At 42.3% G+C, this 16,193-nt stretch overlaps 1 protein-coding gene across 6 annotated transcripts in view; it reads left to right on the top strand.

The window, feature by feature from the left end:
- Plcb4 (phospholipase C beta 4) overlaps positions 1–16,193 on the top strand; it is a 357,655-nt gene that overhangs the window by 193,797 nt on the left and 147,665 nt on the right. For all 6 annotated transcript variants that reach the window (XM_050134224.1, XM_050134229.1, XM_050134227.1 and 3 more), the window contains exon 4: positions 9,944–10,042. In XM_050134224.1, coding sequence (XP_049990181.1) covers positions 9,959–10,042 — 84 coding nt within the window. In that variant the 5' untranslated portion in view covers positions 9,944–9,958. The remainder of the gene's footprint in view (positions 1–9,943; positions 10,043–16,193) is intronic.

Below are 16,193 nucleotides of genomic sequence, written 5' to 3'. Positions count from 1 at the left end.
GTTATTCACAAGTTCAGTCAGCTACAGAGCCACATGGCAAATGGAAACTCGTTTTGCACACTGCATTTCATGCAAACAGCAGGGTTTGTCCTTTATGAACAGAAAGAATACTGGGACATTTGGAGACTCAGGAGGGAAGAACAGGTTCCTACATTAAAGGTGCCTGAATGTCATTTTGTGAATATTAATTTCCTCTGTCCTGGTTTGTATTTAGGGTTGGTTGGTAGTTCATCCCAAAAGAAAGCTAACCATTCATTGTATATTGATATCCAATATATTGACACATTATGATCCAAATGGAGTCTAAGGTGTCATAGAGTTCATGGTAGGTGAAGATGCTGGCTAACAAACTTTGTGTGGCAGTGCATCCCTTTAGAGAAGGGGCTACAGATTACCAGTGAACTTGCTGGAGGAAACCTGCCTCTGCTTCTGCTTCTGTAAGGGTAACCAGTAATTAGCATCTCAATTAGCATAATCAAGAGAATCTCCCATAGACACACCCACAGGCAACCTGAGCTACACAGTCCTACAGTGAGAGTCATTCTAGAATATATCAAGTTGACAGTTGAAACTCAAGGCCATAGCTTCCTTTTTCACCTGTAAGAAGGAAGCTTGAAAGACATGTTTAAAGAAATTTTACACAGTAACTAAGGGACCTCAGTGTCAATCAAAAGCAGCTACCTATGCTCCATCATCATGTCCCTGATTCCTCAGGTTGGGAAGATGCACATTATAGACAAATCTTGGTGACTTTCCTGCACTTTCGTCCCTGCTGCCCTTCAAGGGTTTTTCTCTCCTCTCCGCCTCCTTTTCTGTTAGGTTAAAAACTCCATTAGCTGTTCTCAAGCTTTAGTCTCTGTCAGAATCTCCTGCCTAGCGGCATATGCCTTGGGCTCCAGAGCCCCTTTTTCCAGGATTCTTATTTAGAAAAGGGCAGTGGACCTACAGTTATACATGGGTAAGAAGCCGCCAGTTGATGGTTGCTATCTAGGTACCTGTGTTAGTTTCATGGAAGGAAAACTTGGTTGCTATCTAAGTACCTGTGTTAGTTTCATGGAAGGAAAAGTTGGTTTTGGTTCATGGTTTGGGGAAGTAAAGTCCATGGTGGTGGGAAAGAAAGATTCTGTAAAGTTTATGGAAGAGGAATCATATGGCTGGGCTTCCTCATATCTCAGTAGACCTGGAGGCAGCGAAAGGGTAATGTGTAGGACTTGCTCATTTTTCTCATTTGGTCAGTCCAGCACCCAGCCTGTAGTGTTACCCATGTTCATGTTGAATCTTCCTTCCTCGGTTAAACCTCTCTGGAACCATCTTCAGAGACACCCCAAGATGTTTCCTAAGTGATTCCAAATCCCGTGACATTGACAGTGAAGATTAACCATCCAGTACCCTCTTCTGAGAAGCCCTGATTTAAGGTCAGCTAACAGCACCTGAGTTTTCTTTGGACTCCCCCACAGGCTCCTTGTTTAAATCCTCACTCGAATAGTGGTATCCAGAACAAAAGACTAGCAGCTTGGAGGGCTCTCCAGGGAGGACACTGAAGCTGAGGCAGATGTTAGCCAAAACTGGTTTTCTCACGATCTCCATCCTGATGTCCCCTATTTTTCCAAGCACAAGAGTTCCTTGAAATTCCTGGTTAAGCATACCTGGAACCACCATGTGGTAGCCCACTTCTTTAATTCTGGCACTCAGAGGCAGAGGCAGGTAGAGCTCTGTGAGTTCGAGGCCAGTTTGGTCTACGTAGTGAGTTCCAGGAAAGCCAGGGCTACACAGAGAAACCACGTCTCAAAAACAAACAACAGCAACAACAACAAAACAAAATGAAACAAACAAACCTGGAACCAAGAGCCAGAAGGGCTTTTGTATAATGTGTTTATACCCTCTTCCCCAAACTGAGGGTTTTCTATGCATGTGGGCATTTTGTTTCACTTTCCCCCAAACTTAGTAGGATGTCCAGCTGTGAGAGCAAGGCGGTCCGTGTTCTTTCTTCTCCCAGCTGTGTGTGGCTAACACCTACCCATAAGGGAGATTTATGGATGGTTTATATCCACCTTAGTTCCCCTGCTACACCTGAATATTTGAGGAAGTCCTTTTGATTTTGTTTTGTTTATTTGTTCGGTTTGGGGCTTGTTGGGGAGGGGCTTGGTAGGAGCAGGAAGGGTGTGAGGTTGGAGTCCTCTCAAAGCTAGAGGCAATGGCATGTGGATGTAGTCCAAAAGACTCAGGAGGCCAAGGCAGGAGGATGAAGTGGGTCCAAGACTTCAGGGACAGACTGGGCAACATGGGCAGACTCTGCCTCCAAAACAAACAGCAAACAACCCAGTTACAACAGGTTCTTCACTGATTTACAAGTTCTTCAAGATTTACAAGTATCCAAGAGCCAGTTAATTTCATTTCTCAGGGCCACTGAGGTTAACAATGTTCATCCTAAGTACTAAGCCATAATAAATGGTGCCGGTGTTTACTGTACCCCACAGTCAGGAGGATGTATTTATTTCAGAGACAGAAGAGGTATCTTTACAATATTTACAATAGGTGGAAGCTCTATAAAAACTAATTGGTTATCAGTGAGCTAGAGGACAGGTTTAATTATATCCTTCTTTCCTCCTCAGCTCCTCCTACACACGCATTCTCTTTCCTTCATACATCTGGAGAGTCACGTGCCATGTCCTGAGAACTGTGTCTCACTCCGGGAAGTGTGTTGTTAGATGGTTTTTGGTGTGTGAGCATCCTGTAGTGCACTAAGGCAAACCCACGTGGTTTAGCTCAGTCACTCCACATGTTCTCTTGATGCAGTCCTGAGATGTGGCAGCCATGGGCTATACAAGGCACAGGTGAAGCCCAGCATAAACAGTAACCATTGTTGCTGATAGGAATACACTATCCCTCAAGAATCAAAAAGTATTGCTACTAAATACATACGATAGGAAAATTCCCCCTACTGTCATTGCCCACTTTTATGCAGTACAGATAATTTCATGTCTATACTTTTACATGACTGGCATTCCAGTAAATTCTTTACTGAAACAACAAACTGAAGTAACGTAGTAACACCACAAACATATGAGCAATATGTGGTATTGTATCGATGTGGCAGCTTTATTAACACTAAGTTATATGAATTTTATAAGTCTTTTACACTCTGATGGGACTGCCATCTCAAATTGGCCCGTCATGTTGTGTATGGCTATGTGTGAATGTTCTGATTGTTCTTATCTATTTCCTTGTATCACATTAAATATGAATTTCTTCATCTTCATTTCTGCCATTCATTACTGTAAGGGGATTTGTTTTTATGTAAATGGCGGTTTAATTTCTACAATACCAAAATACTGTTAAGCCGGAGATGGACCTAATATACATTTAGGAGTGCACAGCTCAGAAGGCACTGTGCAGGAGTGCCATGGGTGGGTTCTCCTGACCTCTACAGAGGGCCTTCTTCCTCACCACTGTGGTTCCCCATCATGAGCTGCGACCTGCATCTTCCTGGGGGACTGAGCTTTCAGGCAAGAAGTGATTAGCAGTGGATTATCAGACTGGAAACCCTCTGTCCTGGACAACTACTTTAAGAGTTTCAGCCATTTAACCTGTTTAAGAGGATTCGGGAAGCCTAGATAAAACTTCGATGCCATGCGTGAGAAATGTTACAGTCAACCAGCCGACATCCCAGCAGTCTGGGGAAATGAATCAGCTCCCTTTGGGGAACAGTTGTACTTTGTTGTATTCTGTTTTGAAAACTGATCATCACAGACTAAATTATATTTCTGGGCTCAGAGCACACTGCCCTAACACGTGGCACCTTGGCATACTATGTCTTGTAAGCTGAGGAAAACTACAGGAAGGTCAGTATCTGACTTTTCTCCTTTCTCTGTGGCGACCCTCATACCCAGGGACAAGGAAGGAAGACACAGAGATGACAGGAAGAATGTGAAAAAACATGGTTTGATAACTTACTGAGATCGAACCCCATTACTCAGCTATTATAATAGCTACATGGCTGTCCACTTAGAATGAAACCTGTGTGTAAAACACAGCTTTCTCCCATTTCTATGGGTATTCATTTCCATATCTTGTAAAACTTACTAAATACATTTATTATGCCTTGAATATAATCTGTCTTTTGCTGTAGGAGTGTCAGTTGTGAGCCTTATTTTGGACAAGGAAAGTTATTTCTGTGTGCCCCTATAACATGGTAGCAGCTATTCATTGTATTCAAATCAAGCTTGTTCTCAACTCTCCATGTTTCCTGCTCACCGTGGAACGTCCCCATATAATGAAGCTTATATTATGATCATGAAGTTCACACAATGCATGTGTAAAGACGGTTCTTTTAAATTATACATTCATCAGATTTTTAAATTATCACAAATCAAGTCCCATACCCATGCACACATGGGCAGCACTAATTGGGTGATTAAAAAGAGAGGGGGGCATGGAAGGGACATGGAGTTTGTGGAGAGGGGAAGCATTGAGGAAGATCTTTGAAGAGTTGGGGGAAATCAGGTTGATACGGTCATATTTCCTTGCATACGTATGTGGAATTCTGAAAGAACATGTTTTTTTCTGAAGTACAATATAGCTGTCTGAAATGTTACTGCAAGTGTCGTCACTGAAGAGCCCGTTGCTAGGTGCTGAGTGATGATTACTCACAGCCAGTGTGTGAGAGCCTTCCCGTTGACAGTGAAGACTGTGAAGCCAGGAGAGGAAAGGAAACAGTTGACAGCTTTACTAGTCCTTTCTTAGTCTGTTCTTGCCAAGAACTCTGGTGGAAAATACAGACACCGTAAAAACAGATTTTTTTATGAAAAGAAATAATTTGTTAAATGTCATCTTTCTTTCAGTTTAGAGAATGTTTTTCCTTAAATATAAAATCTGTGTTGAGTAGAATCAACTATTTTAAAATAAAGGAAAGTATTTTTAAATCACTAAAAACTTGATCACCATCTCTCTTACCTCATGTTTGTGTTTAGATATATGTCTGTGTATACCATGTCTACTGCTTTCCATCAGAGAGAGAAAGAGAGAGAGAGAGAACCTAAAGGCAGAAAGCCTTGTTTTTGCTTACATTTTCATTAAAACCTTTGAGTACTGCATCATTTGGCCAAAGGCTGTGAGTCTGTGATGGGGCAGGACTTGGGGCAGCGAGCACCCTGTGGGGCAGAACAAAGAAACACATAGAAACAGAGGAGTTTTCTAATAGAGCCCCTCCAAACCCAACAAGCCACGAATCTAGATGTGGGAATTCATTCATGAATGAGGTCAGAAGCCTGGGGAATCCATTCATCCCCCTGAAGCTTAGGGACCAGGCCTCCCACATACAAGCTTTTGAGAGACATTTAACATTTAAACTATACTAACAGGAAACAGTTTGGATCATGTTTGCTCTTTTATTTGCCTAACAACATGTTAGGTGCATTTATATTTGCTTGACAAAAGCTGTGAATATTTTTAGGAAACCTTCTGCTTTGCCATTGTTAAGCAAACAACCATACCTTCCAGCCCTGTTTTTAACAGTATCTAAATATGTACTGTACTTAAGTGATTGGTTGGTTACGATTGTAGACAGCCAATATTGTTCTACCTTAAATGGCACAATAGTATCTTTGTCCACAGGCTTTGCATGCATTGAGTTAGAAGAAATCCCCCTGGTCAAATTGCTACTCATTACTAGGGCCTTTCAAGGACATAGGAATTAATTGCAAAATTCATTATCCCCAAGTATACAAGAATGCCCTTACCCTCACTTCTCAACACTATTGCCCATTTTCTTAGTCTTGCACTCCATGTGTGCTTTTTGAAAGGCTATTTAATGGCTTGATGAAGATGGAGGTATTTTTAGCAAATGGGGAAATTATCATTAATGATATGTCAGTGTCGAATTGGATTCCAGCTTGAAGTAAAGCCAGGCACTTGAGCGTTCAGGATGGTCCTAGTCTGTTTTAAAAACACAAGAGGTTATTATTTAAAGATTCAAGCAGTCAACTCATTTTTGGTCAGTGGAAATTCTGTGTCAACTTCTCATCTCTGAAAAATAATCTTAGGTATTTTTACCATGGCTTTTAGTGGTTATTTGAGTCTGCTTTACTTTGTATGGCTAAGATGGGGATAGGGTTATTAATTCCCATGGAATGTCTTCATCACAAGGTGAAAGTTGAAAGATAACTGTTGCAGTTAGTAAAATTCCTATGTGCCGCATGGTGTATTTGAGTGAAAATGGACATGACTGCTCCAAGATAAGATTGAGGAGAAGTTTTTCTATTGCAGCTATGAGGAATGCCACCACCAGAGACATCTGGAATGGGGCAATTAGAGAGGATAGTAAGTGGTGGGAGGTGGGGTGGAGAGGAAGAGAAGAGAGGACCAAGAGGGAGAGAACCAAGAGAGTACATGGTCAAATTGGCAGGGTTATTATAGGAAATAGAAGCTGGGAGAAGGGAAGAGAAGTCTCTGGGATCCAGGGGTTTAAGGTAGAGGCATGAGTTGTAGGAGTGTTGAGGAGATCAGAGGATTAATTGCTTTGTATACTGAGTGAGTCTGGCATTCAGCATGCAGTTGGGTTTGCTAATAGACAACCTAGTTTCTTTAGGACCTTGCAGAATTCTTGTCCATTGAAAACCGGGTGTTGTCGAGTCAAAGCAACAGGTTTTGTTCACAAAGAAAAGACACAAAATGACAACAGTTTTGGCGGGCCTGGGGGAAGTCATGGGGCTCATTTCAAATTTCTATTTATTGTTTTGATACCAAGCTGTTGAGATAACATGGACCCTAGAAACACTCCAAGTAACATCAACAGAGGTGTTGCTTGTGCTCATCACTCGCTGCATCCCAGTCCTGTCACAACTTGATAGACCTGTTGGAAACCCTGTGCAGCTTCCGGAAGCCAGGGCATGTGTTTCTAGACCACTGTAAAGAGTCACCACCGATGGGTAGCTGAAAGCAGCAGAAACTTTTCTCCTACAGAAGTTTGAAGTGAAGGTGTCTTCAGGGCCACATTTACCCAGGCTGTAGGGGAGAATCCATTCCTGGCCTCTTTCACCTTCTGGTGTCCTCCAACACTCATTGACTCGTGTGTACATCACTCTAGTCTCTACTTTCGTGGCCACATGGTTTCTTTTTCTGTCTCTGCCTAATGTTCCTCGTATAGTGGTTCTTTTGATATAGACCTCACAAGAATGATACAGAACTAGCTTCCCATCTCGAGATGCTTTTTGCCCTGTAAGATAACGTTCATAGCACTTAATGTGTGAGCGTGCTTGGGGGGGGGTCGTTATGTAGCCCACTGTGTCAGCCAGGTACCTGAAATAAACCTGATTTTATATCCTGTCCTTTGTCCATCCTATACCTAAAACTGAGTTATGTGCCCAATAACAAATATATTTTCCAAAGTTTTGGTCAGAACTACCCTAGGACTTTGGAGTGAGAGCAGTGTTTTGTAGTTAATCCTGCACACTTGAGGTAGCATTATCAATGCCAAATGCAGTAAGCACTCCATAAAGAATTAAAAGTGGTTCATCCTTAGTCAAATATAAGTGACTTCAGCCTTTCCCTGGAAATGTGGACTCTATTTGCCATGAATGGCATCCCCCACCCTCAGAGTGGTTGTATGAACTCCAGTGGATACAGAACAAAAGACAGTCATAAATCAATGTATTTACGAAATACATTGGTGGAGGCTGCAGCTGGGTAGGTTACAGCAAAGTAAGAAAACTACTGTTAAAGAGTTCAGATGCTTTCTGATTGCATTCTCAGCTTTGGAGCTGGTGAAAGCCAATAGTCTGCAGACAGTAGCTCTAATAGTCAGAGGATGTTAGGTCAGATCAAGAGTTGGATGACAATTGGCCATCAACATCAACACGGCTTTGCACCTGCAGCATTCTGACTCTGTTGTCAGCCTGTCAGTCTGTAGAGTCTTCAACATAGCTATGGATTTTTCCAGAGAACATTAGGTGACGGCAGTCTGGCGAGCCTTGAAGATGACGTTATGTCCAAGGCACACATTTTAAAATCACATTGTAAGCTTAGCAACCCAGCAGGTTTAAGAAAAGATGCTGGACAGAGTAAGACAAACAAACAAGCAACTGTCTTCCTCAGTTTACAGAGCTGTGCTCTATGATGTCAGGCCATCGTCACGGCTGCTGTGCATGCCCCTTGAGTCTGGCCTCTGAGCAATCTCTCTTGGGTCCTCTGTGCTCTTGTACGTGCTGCCAGTTTCTCGTTCTGTTTTCTAGAAGGAGTTTTCTGCCATCCCATCTCGGACTCCCCTCCTAGCCTGTTCCGTCTTAGCTCTCTGCAGTCTTGGGAGATTGTCCTCAGTTGCCTGTGTAAAATAATCTGTTGAGTTGTGTAAGAACGCAGACAATGGGCCCATGCAAAGCCCACTGGCTTCCTTTCAGGAGCTGCTCCACTGTTTACACCAGAAAGGCTGCCTCATTGTGTCAGCTCTGTGATGGTTGTTCCCTTGAAAGCCCCACCCTTCTCAGGTGCTTCCTTTCCTTTGGGGCCTGTGCAGTGAGGTAATGTCTTTCTAGCAGGATGGAGGATGAGGAAGTAGTTAAACCTTCCGGTTCCTTGTAGGGGAGGACTTCCGAGCCAAGCTGAGAGTTTGCATGGAAGAACTTTTGCAACAAACTGTAACCCTTTAGCTGGGGGATTTGAGGTGGTTGCAAAAGGGGAGAAATGGCTAGTCCCTTCCCCATCTCTTCAAAAGGTAGCTATTTCTCGTTTGAGATTTTTCTGCAGCCAGTTAGATTGTTAGACATACCTTGGTTTGCTTCTCATTTTAAACATCAATTGCCTGGGTCAACACCTTCTAGTGCGAGGTCATGGTTTTTATTGTCTCATCTGTATAAAATAAACTGGCTGTTGCCCCTATTATCAAACTCTGAGAAGTATTTCAGAGAATGGTATCCCCACAGTTTAAAATCAAACAAATCTGGGGTACTTTACTGCCATTTTCCCCAAATACCTCTTTCCTTGGTCTGATCCCTAAACCTCTGCAAAAATTAAACCAGAAATGGCGTCCACCAGTATGGCTGTTGTTGTCCCTTGAAAGCAGTCAGAGGCCAGCATCCTCTGGTCCCCATGTTCCCTCAGCTACCCCAGTCCCTAGAGGCCTTCATGTAATGTGGCCATATGGATGGAATGAGAACTTCAGTGGGAGGGAAACATCGAAATGCTGAGAATAGTAGAGAAGGCAGAGACTCCACCCCTTTCTGGGTGCTTATGTCTGGGTTCTCGTGTTGACCCTGGAAGGATCAGAGATAACCCAGTGAAAACAAAGGTAAATGTGCAAAGGGTAGTTGGCCTGAGTTAGAACGCCCTAGAGCACATTGAAACTACAGGGAATCCCTTGCCTCTTTCTGTACATTCTGGCCAGTCCCCAAAGCTACTTGCTCTATGTTGTATCCTGTTGAGTTTCTTCCAGCCCCCCTCCTTTTCTTCCCTTTTCTCCATAGGCAAGGTCTTTCTTGGTTGCCCTGGATGGCCTTGAACTCCTGACTCAGCTGTTCAAGTAGTTGGAATTCTAAGCTTGTGCCACTGTTTCTGCCTCTCCATTACTGTTCCTTAAAAAAGTTCATTTGTCTCTTTGTGTTCATAGGGGTTGAACCCAGAGCCTCACACAGGTTAAGCATACAAGTCTACTGAGTTACACCCCACCTTCACTATACTGCTTAAAAAAAAAAAAAAGTATATCATGCTGACAGTGGCTTCCTGTGTGTGGTTCCTGAGGTGATCCATAGGAACATTTCTCTATGCAGAATTTTACAGGATGTAAAGTTTCTTCAGGTTTAGAGACAAGGAGGAGGAATGTTAGGGCATCTGAAGGAGGATAGCATGTGGACCTTTACCACACATTTAAAGAAAATAAAGTCAAAATGTCTGAGCTTTGACAAGCCCTTGTGCTTTAATTTTGTACACTAATGAGACGTTTGTTCTTCCTCAGGTCTTGAATACCAGCATGGCCAAACCTTATGAATTTAACTGGCAGAAGGAAGTGCCGTCCTTCTTGCAAGAAGGGGCAGTTTTTGACCGATACGAAGAGGTAACAAAGTGCTATTATTCCCCCCCCCCTTCTCAAAACAGTCTAACAATTATCCACTTTTAATCACAGTACTGAAAATTCTATAATATAAGTAACATCTTTGATATTTGCAAATTACAATGGAGGGAAGGTAAGTTATGGGGTTGAATAATCATATGTTGTCAGCAACTTGTTGAACGATCACCATGGACCCGATAATAGCAGTGATGGGTGTCATTGATGGAGGGACCTCCCTGTGCCAAGCCGCCTTCTCAGTACTCCATGTGTGTTATTTAATTTCACCAACAAGCTCCTTATAAGGTAGTTGCTACCGTTGTGGTTTTACAGATAGGGTTCATGCCGTAACAGTTTGGTTTAATGGAGTGTTTTTTGGCAAGCTTTTCTCGTAAACCTTTCCATTCGTTATAAATGTAGCAGTGAGTGGGTCTTGCCGCTAGTTGTTTGTTTGCTTGTTTCATTTGTACGGACCTTTATGATTAGAGCCTTGCATACTTCTGCTGCTGCTATGGTTTATTGTTGGTGCCTTTGTAAAATATCAGTGGCGCCAGGCTCTCTATACAGCCAGGCATCGAGGCCACCAATGCGCTAGCACAGCTGGGAAGGTGAGTTGAAGCCTTACCTTAAATGCTGGAGTTTGAGATGACCTGTTGAAGGATATATGATGAAAGTCATGTTTTCTCTAAGGCAGAGGAAAAGGTAAAACTAATTCACTTAGAGCCAGAGTTGATTCCTTTCAAATCATGGACATGTAGTAGCGGGTGCCCAGTCCCCTGAGGTTCAGAATGTCACACACTGAAGTGCCTTTGCCCCGGGGACTCGGTAGTACTGGCTGATGTGACTTGTTCTTTCCACCATGTAGATTATTAGAAGGGTCACATTTTCAGAAAACAAAATTGAAAGCACAAATGTTGAACCAAAATGTGGTCAGTGTTTCTTACTTTGAGTTCAGCTATTGAAACGATAGTATTCATATGTCTGTAACTTTACCACAAACGGAGTAAAGGCCTTCCACTCTAAGATAAAGCAGCATCCGGTGACCAGAATCAATTGCTGAATTGCCTGGAAGTTTTCTTAAGAATTCAATTGTGTACCCTTTTTCCTCTGTTTAAATGGTTTCCATGCTCTGCACCCTTTAAAAAAGAGAAAGAGAGAGAAAGAAAGAAAAAGAAAAGAAAACACAAAGTCTTTGGATAATTTGAGACTTCCCTGCTTCCCATGGTCTCATTTCCCACCAGTTCCTGCACATATCCTCTGTGCTCAGCACCAGCAATTCCTCATGACTGTTTTCTCCTCCTGAGATATACCTGTTCCTCTTTGTTTACTTGGTGAACTGCTGCTCATCCTTCAGGACTCAGATGAGAACTTTTCACTTGTGGGTTTTTTCCTTGACCCACTCAGTAAGTTACAGCTCCTTTGTGCCACCAGAAGGCTTCCTTCATGTGTGACTCTGCCATCACATTTGATTGAACGTAGTGTCTTTCTTTTTTTTAAAGCAGATTGCATTTTTTGAGTCACAGGCTAGGTTTTACTTATGTTCCTCTTTCCACGTACTAGCTGAATGCTCTTAACTATCAAGTTCGTTGTAATGTTTAACCTCATAAAGGATTTTATAAAGCCAAATCTGATTGGTTGTTTTCCTCTCTCCCTTTCTTCCTTTCTTCTTTAGTGGTTGAACATGGAGCCTCAAGAAGGCCCATACATGTGTACAACTGAAATTCCGCCCCCATTTTTTTTCTTGATAATTGAAATGAGAATAAGACTTGTTCATTCTTGAAGCTCATATGGGATCTGAAGTTCCACAGACTCAAAGTGTTGGCGTAAACGATATGAGATACATATTGTAAAATGACAGGAGGGGGACCATCACGGTGGCCCTATGATGGGTAGGGAACAAACAACGGCCAGGTAGATAGAGCTTAAGTGGGAAGTTGTATTGGGGAAAGGGAAGGGAGAGAGAGGAAGAGAAGAGAAAAAGACAGAGAGAGAAAGAGAAGAAGAGACAGGAAAAGCCCTTTTCCTTCAGAGGAATAGCGGGAAAGGGAGATCAGGAATGGGCAGAGGTTGTCTCTTAAAGGAACCTTTGCACCTGTATAGTGATGTAGCAGCCATAGGATCCTGGGCTGGCTAGGGTACCCCCTGGGGGTTCATCCTGCCAGGTGACGGGGCCAGCATAATGCCTGAATCCTAGCATGTATTATTTAAATAACTTACTATTTTCAACCGTTTTATACATAGAATAAGTTATATAAGTGGCTATATTCTCTTGCCACAATTAGGCAAAGAAGGTCAGGGATTAACAGTTCTATTCAAGGCTTCCTTTTGATCAATCCTTCTAGGTTGGGTGCCACTAACCATATTGGCTGTAATGGGGACAAAAATCACTATCTGTTCTCTCTCATTGATAGGCAGTAGCCGAGACTTTGTGAGAAGAAATGTTTTTAAAAAAATGGGGGAGGGCATAAGAATTTTTGCAACATGTTTGATACAAGGATAGGAACCTCACAAAGACTCAACTAGAGAGCTGAAGATAGAGAAAAATGTTGTATGCTCTCTGCGAAGTAGACAGGTATGCTGGAGTGAGATCAGAAGGGGTGTGTGATCTCTGCAATGACAGTAAACTGAAAGATTCATCAAGCAACACAGTTCAGATTCTTATGTGTCCATCTTCCTACAGTGGGATGGTCCTTTCTCCGAGCTAGGGAGGACCCCCTGGAATGAGGATCTTTTGACCTGTTTTATGTCTTCTTGGATACATTTGTATGGCCTGCTTCTGGCAAAGTGGGGAAAGCAGAATTTGCAAGATGAGATGACCTTCCTAAGTCTACCACTCTTGAGTGGCCAGGGGCCGTATTTTAGGGTAGCATATTCCAACCCCTTCAGTGGCTCTGTGGTGTGGGCTAGTGTGACTGTTAAAGTGACCCAAATGATTTTCAGATTTCTGAGGCACTTTTCCAGCCTTAGGAAATCTGTAAGATAATTTAAAAACACTGCTTGTTTTCCCATAAGCCAGAGGGTCCCCTGGAAGAGACTGAACGTGATCATTGGCAGCTCTTGATCTTTCTTGGTGCCAGGTAAGCAGATGTGTACAAGAGAAACGGCACTTGCTTGAGGAACAACGTGCAACAGGACTTGATGGACGGAGGGGTTCCGTCCTTCGTCCTCTTTTGTTTCTTGTGATGACTCCCTTTGGTTTGAATCATAGTAACTCATATTACAAAATCCTTGTTTCTTATGCTTATCTAAGCATGTACATTTCCCCAGCTTTCCCTAAATATGAGAGGGAAATGAACCTGGAGGGAAGAGAGCCCGACAAGTATTAAGCTCAGTCTAGCTATGCTTACCTTTCAGAGCATGGTTTCGTGAGGTGCTACAGTGAAAGATGAAACAAAGAGTTTTAATTTTATGGAGTAAAGATGCTGTTTTTTTCCTAGTAACACATCAAACCAGAAAGCCAAATAATGTTTGGGTTGCAGCCAAATTTTCTTATCACTTCCCAGTTCCATAAGATGCTTTTTTTTTTTTTTTTTTTTTTTTTTTGGAGTCCTAGCCATTAAAATGTTCACTTGTAAAAATACAGTCAGAAAAAAGGTTGTTTCTCTGGTTCGTGCATAAACAACCCTGAGATGTGACACTGATGGCCAGTGGGAAGGAAGGGAACTAGAGAAGAGGAAAGCCAAGCATCTAGAAGAGTCATAACATAAGGAGCTGTCTTGTGAAGGAACATACTTGTTTTCTATTCCAGATGCAATAATAAATCAGCTTCAACATGGGGAAAATGCTGAATAGCTACTCAGTTTCAAAAAATAATTGTCAATGTATATATTGCATTTAAGCATTATTTTTTCTTCTTAGATGCCTCCCTGGCTTCCTCTGACTCCTCTCCCTGGGCTTCTTGTGTTGTCTGTGTTTCCCAGCATTCTATGCTCATACTTTCTTAATAATACCTCCCCTGCCCTCTCCCCACCCCTGAAGTTGTTTTCAGTCTCAGTTTCCTTCTTTTGCTACTCCAAATTGTTCTGCTCCTAAAACCCATTCTGACACGCAATCCCAGAAACACATGAGAGCTGTGTGTTTCAAAGTGACATTGACTAAAGGTGTGGTGGCAGCTGAGGAGGATTAAAGCACTTCAAGATAAAGCCCTAAAACTCTTGTGTGAGTTCCAGTACCTAAACCTCCTGGTGAAGGAGCTGTTGTCTTTTGCTACCAAGGCACATGTTCTGCCTTAAAAATATTTTAACATGAAGTCAAGGGATAACATGATGGGCTTGGTTCTCTCCTTGGAATCTGTGGAGGTCTGGGATCAAACGCAGGTTGTCAGGCTTGGCAGCAAGTACCCTTACCATCTAGGTCATTCATGAGATTCCTTGCCCTTGTTATTCTAGTGTCAATAGACAAAAGTCACACTGGCTTAGTTTTAGGGTCTTCATTGTTTTAATCCCCCCTTTCCCTCTCTGTGCTCCTCACACACCAAAGGCAAGTGCTCTCCCACTGAGCTGTGCTCCTTGTCTTGCAGGAGTTTAATTCTAGAGTCAAGCAACACTTCATTCTGTGTTTTAAAGTCAGTGTTTCACTGAGCCTAGTAGAAAGACTGGCTTGGCAGACCAAAAAGGGCCAAAAAAAAAAAAAAGAGGCAGAAACAGAAAAGACAAAAGCACTGGGCCTTGCAGTTACTTCCTTGTAAGGATGGGAAAATGTCTGCTTAGTATTATACTACTTCAAGTCATGTTTTCATGTGAAGATAAATTCAGAAACCAGCCTGTCTCTCTTGGGTTCTGGGAAGGTAGGATAACACAGAGTTATATTTGGTAAGGTGGTACATTGGCATGAGGGATGCCATTTTGATTTCTTGTCTGGTCTGTTTTTCCTGCCCCCAGGCCTCCTTTCCTACGGGAATAGAAGGAGTGGCAGCTGGTGGCAACAAGTACTTCCAGAAAACCCAAAGCAGCTGTTGCTGGGGCAGAGGCAGAAGCAGGTGAAAGCACAGACAGGGGTCCAGGGCACTCTGTGGAACACAGTATGTACGTTAGGACTTGCCCTGACAGCCCGCATGGCAGAGCCTTTCCCAACACAGGTTCCTTGGAAGTATTTTGATTTAACATCTAAGTCCACATAAAGCACAGTTCCGGGATGGAGAGCTAGTCATGAGGGCATTCTTTTACTATTAGACCCAAATCACATGATTCTTTACTTAAAACAAGTCCCTGAATTTATAATTGATACAATAGTGGATGGACAGCAGATCAAATAACAGTAAATCCTTTTATAAAAATAAATCATTTGAGTTGGGCAGTGGTAGCACACGCCTTTAATCCCTGCACTGCAGAGGCAGGCAAGTGGGTCTCTGAGATCTATAGAATGAGTTCTAGGACAGCTAGGACTGTTACGTAGAGAAACCTTGTCTCAAAAACAAAACAACAACAAAAAGTCATTTGAGAAAGGGTCCCTTTAATAGTGCCTGTATGACACTGAAAAAAATATGTCGTCATCCTCATTACTTCCGAACTTTGGCTAATTTAGCTCATACCTTACAAGGTCAGGATATTGGGTTCCAAGAGTAGTAGCACCTGATGCTGACATGGAAAGGCACACACAGAACACACAATGCTCACCACGATAATGCTGATCAGTTGCTCCACTCTTAGAATCAAGCTGAATATACTGTTTAATTACTACTGACCAGACAGAGCCACAGCAATGATAAACGAACAAAAGTATAAGGTTCCAGTGGGCGTTGGGGAGTAAAAGGGGCTGGGAAAACTGAGGGAGAATACAGGTTTATACGCTCAGGGGAGTTAAGGCTGATGATTGCCAATGCATAAAATAGAACTTATGTCTAATTTTTAAACACAAAATAATTGAAGGCAGTCAATAAGAAAGTGAATTGTAATACATTCTCTATTTTAGAGTATATTGAGGAAAAATTTTAAAAACTCTGAATGGAATTAAATTTCTCTGATTTTGTTCTTTGGGACTGAAGATTACAATTTGTAATTCATAATTTGTAAAATTTACAAATTAGAATTTGTTCAGTTACAACCTTTTTTGGGGGGATATAAGTTCTATGTTTTTCAATCTCTAGTCCATATTATATATAACCTGCCGTTGAAAAGCACAACAAATTTCAGATGTCACTTTGTTTCCCAGTATGAAA

The sequence above is a fragment of the Alexandromys fortis genome, unplaced genomic scaffold (assembly GCF_014885135.2).
Source record: "Alexandromys fortis isolate MF-2015 unplaced genomic scaffold, M_Fortis_MF-2015_v1.1 scaffold_6, whole genome shotgun sequence".
Classification (NCBI taxonomy): Eukaryota; Metazoa; Chordata; class Mammalia; order Rodentia; family Cricetidae; genus Alexandromys; species Alexandromys fortis.
This window is presented reverse-complemented; position numbering and strand designations above follow the sequence as displayed.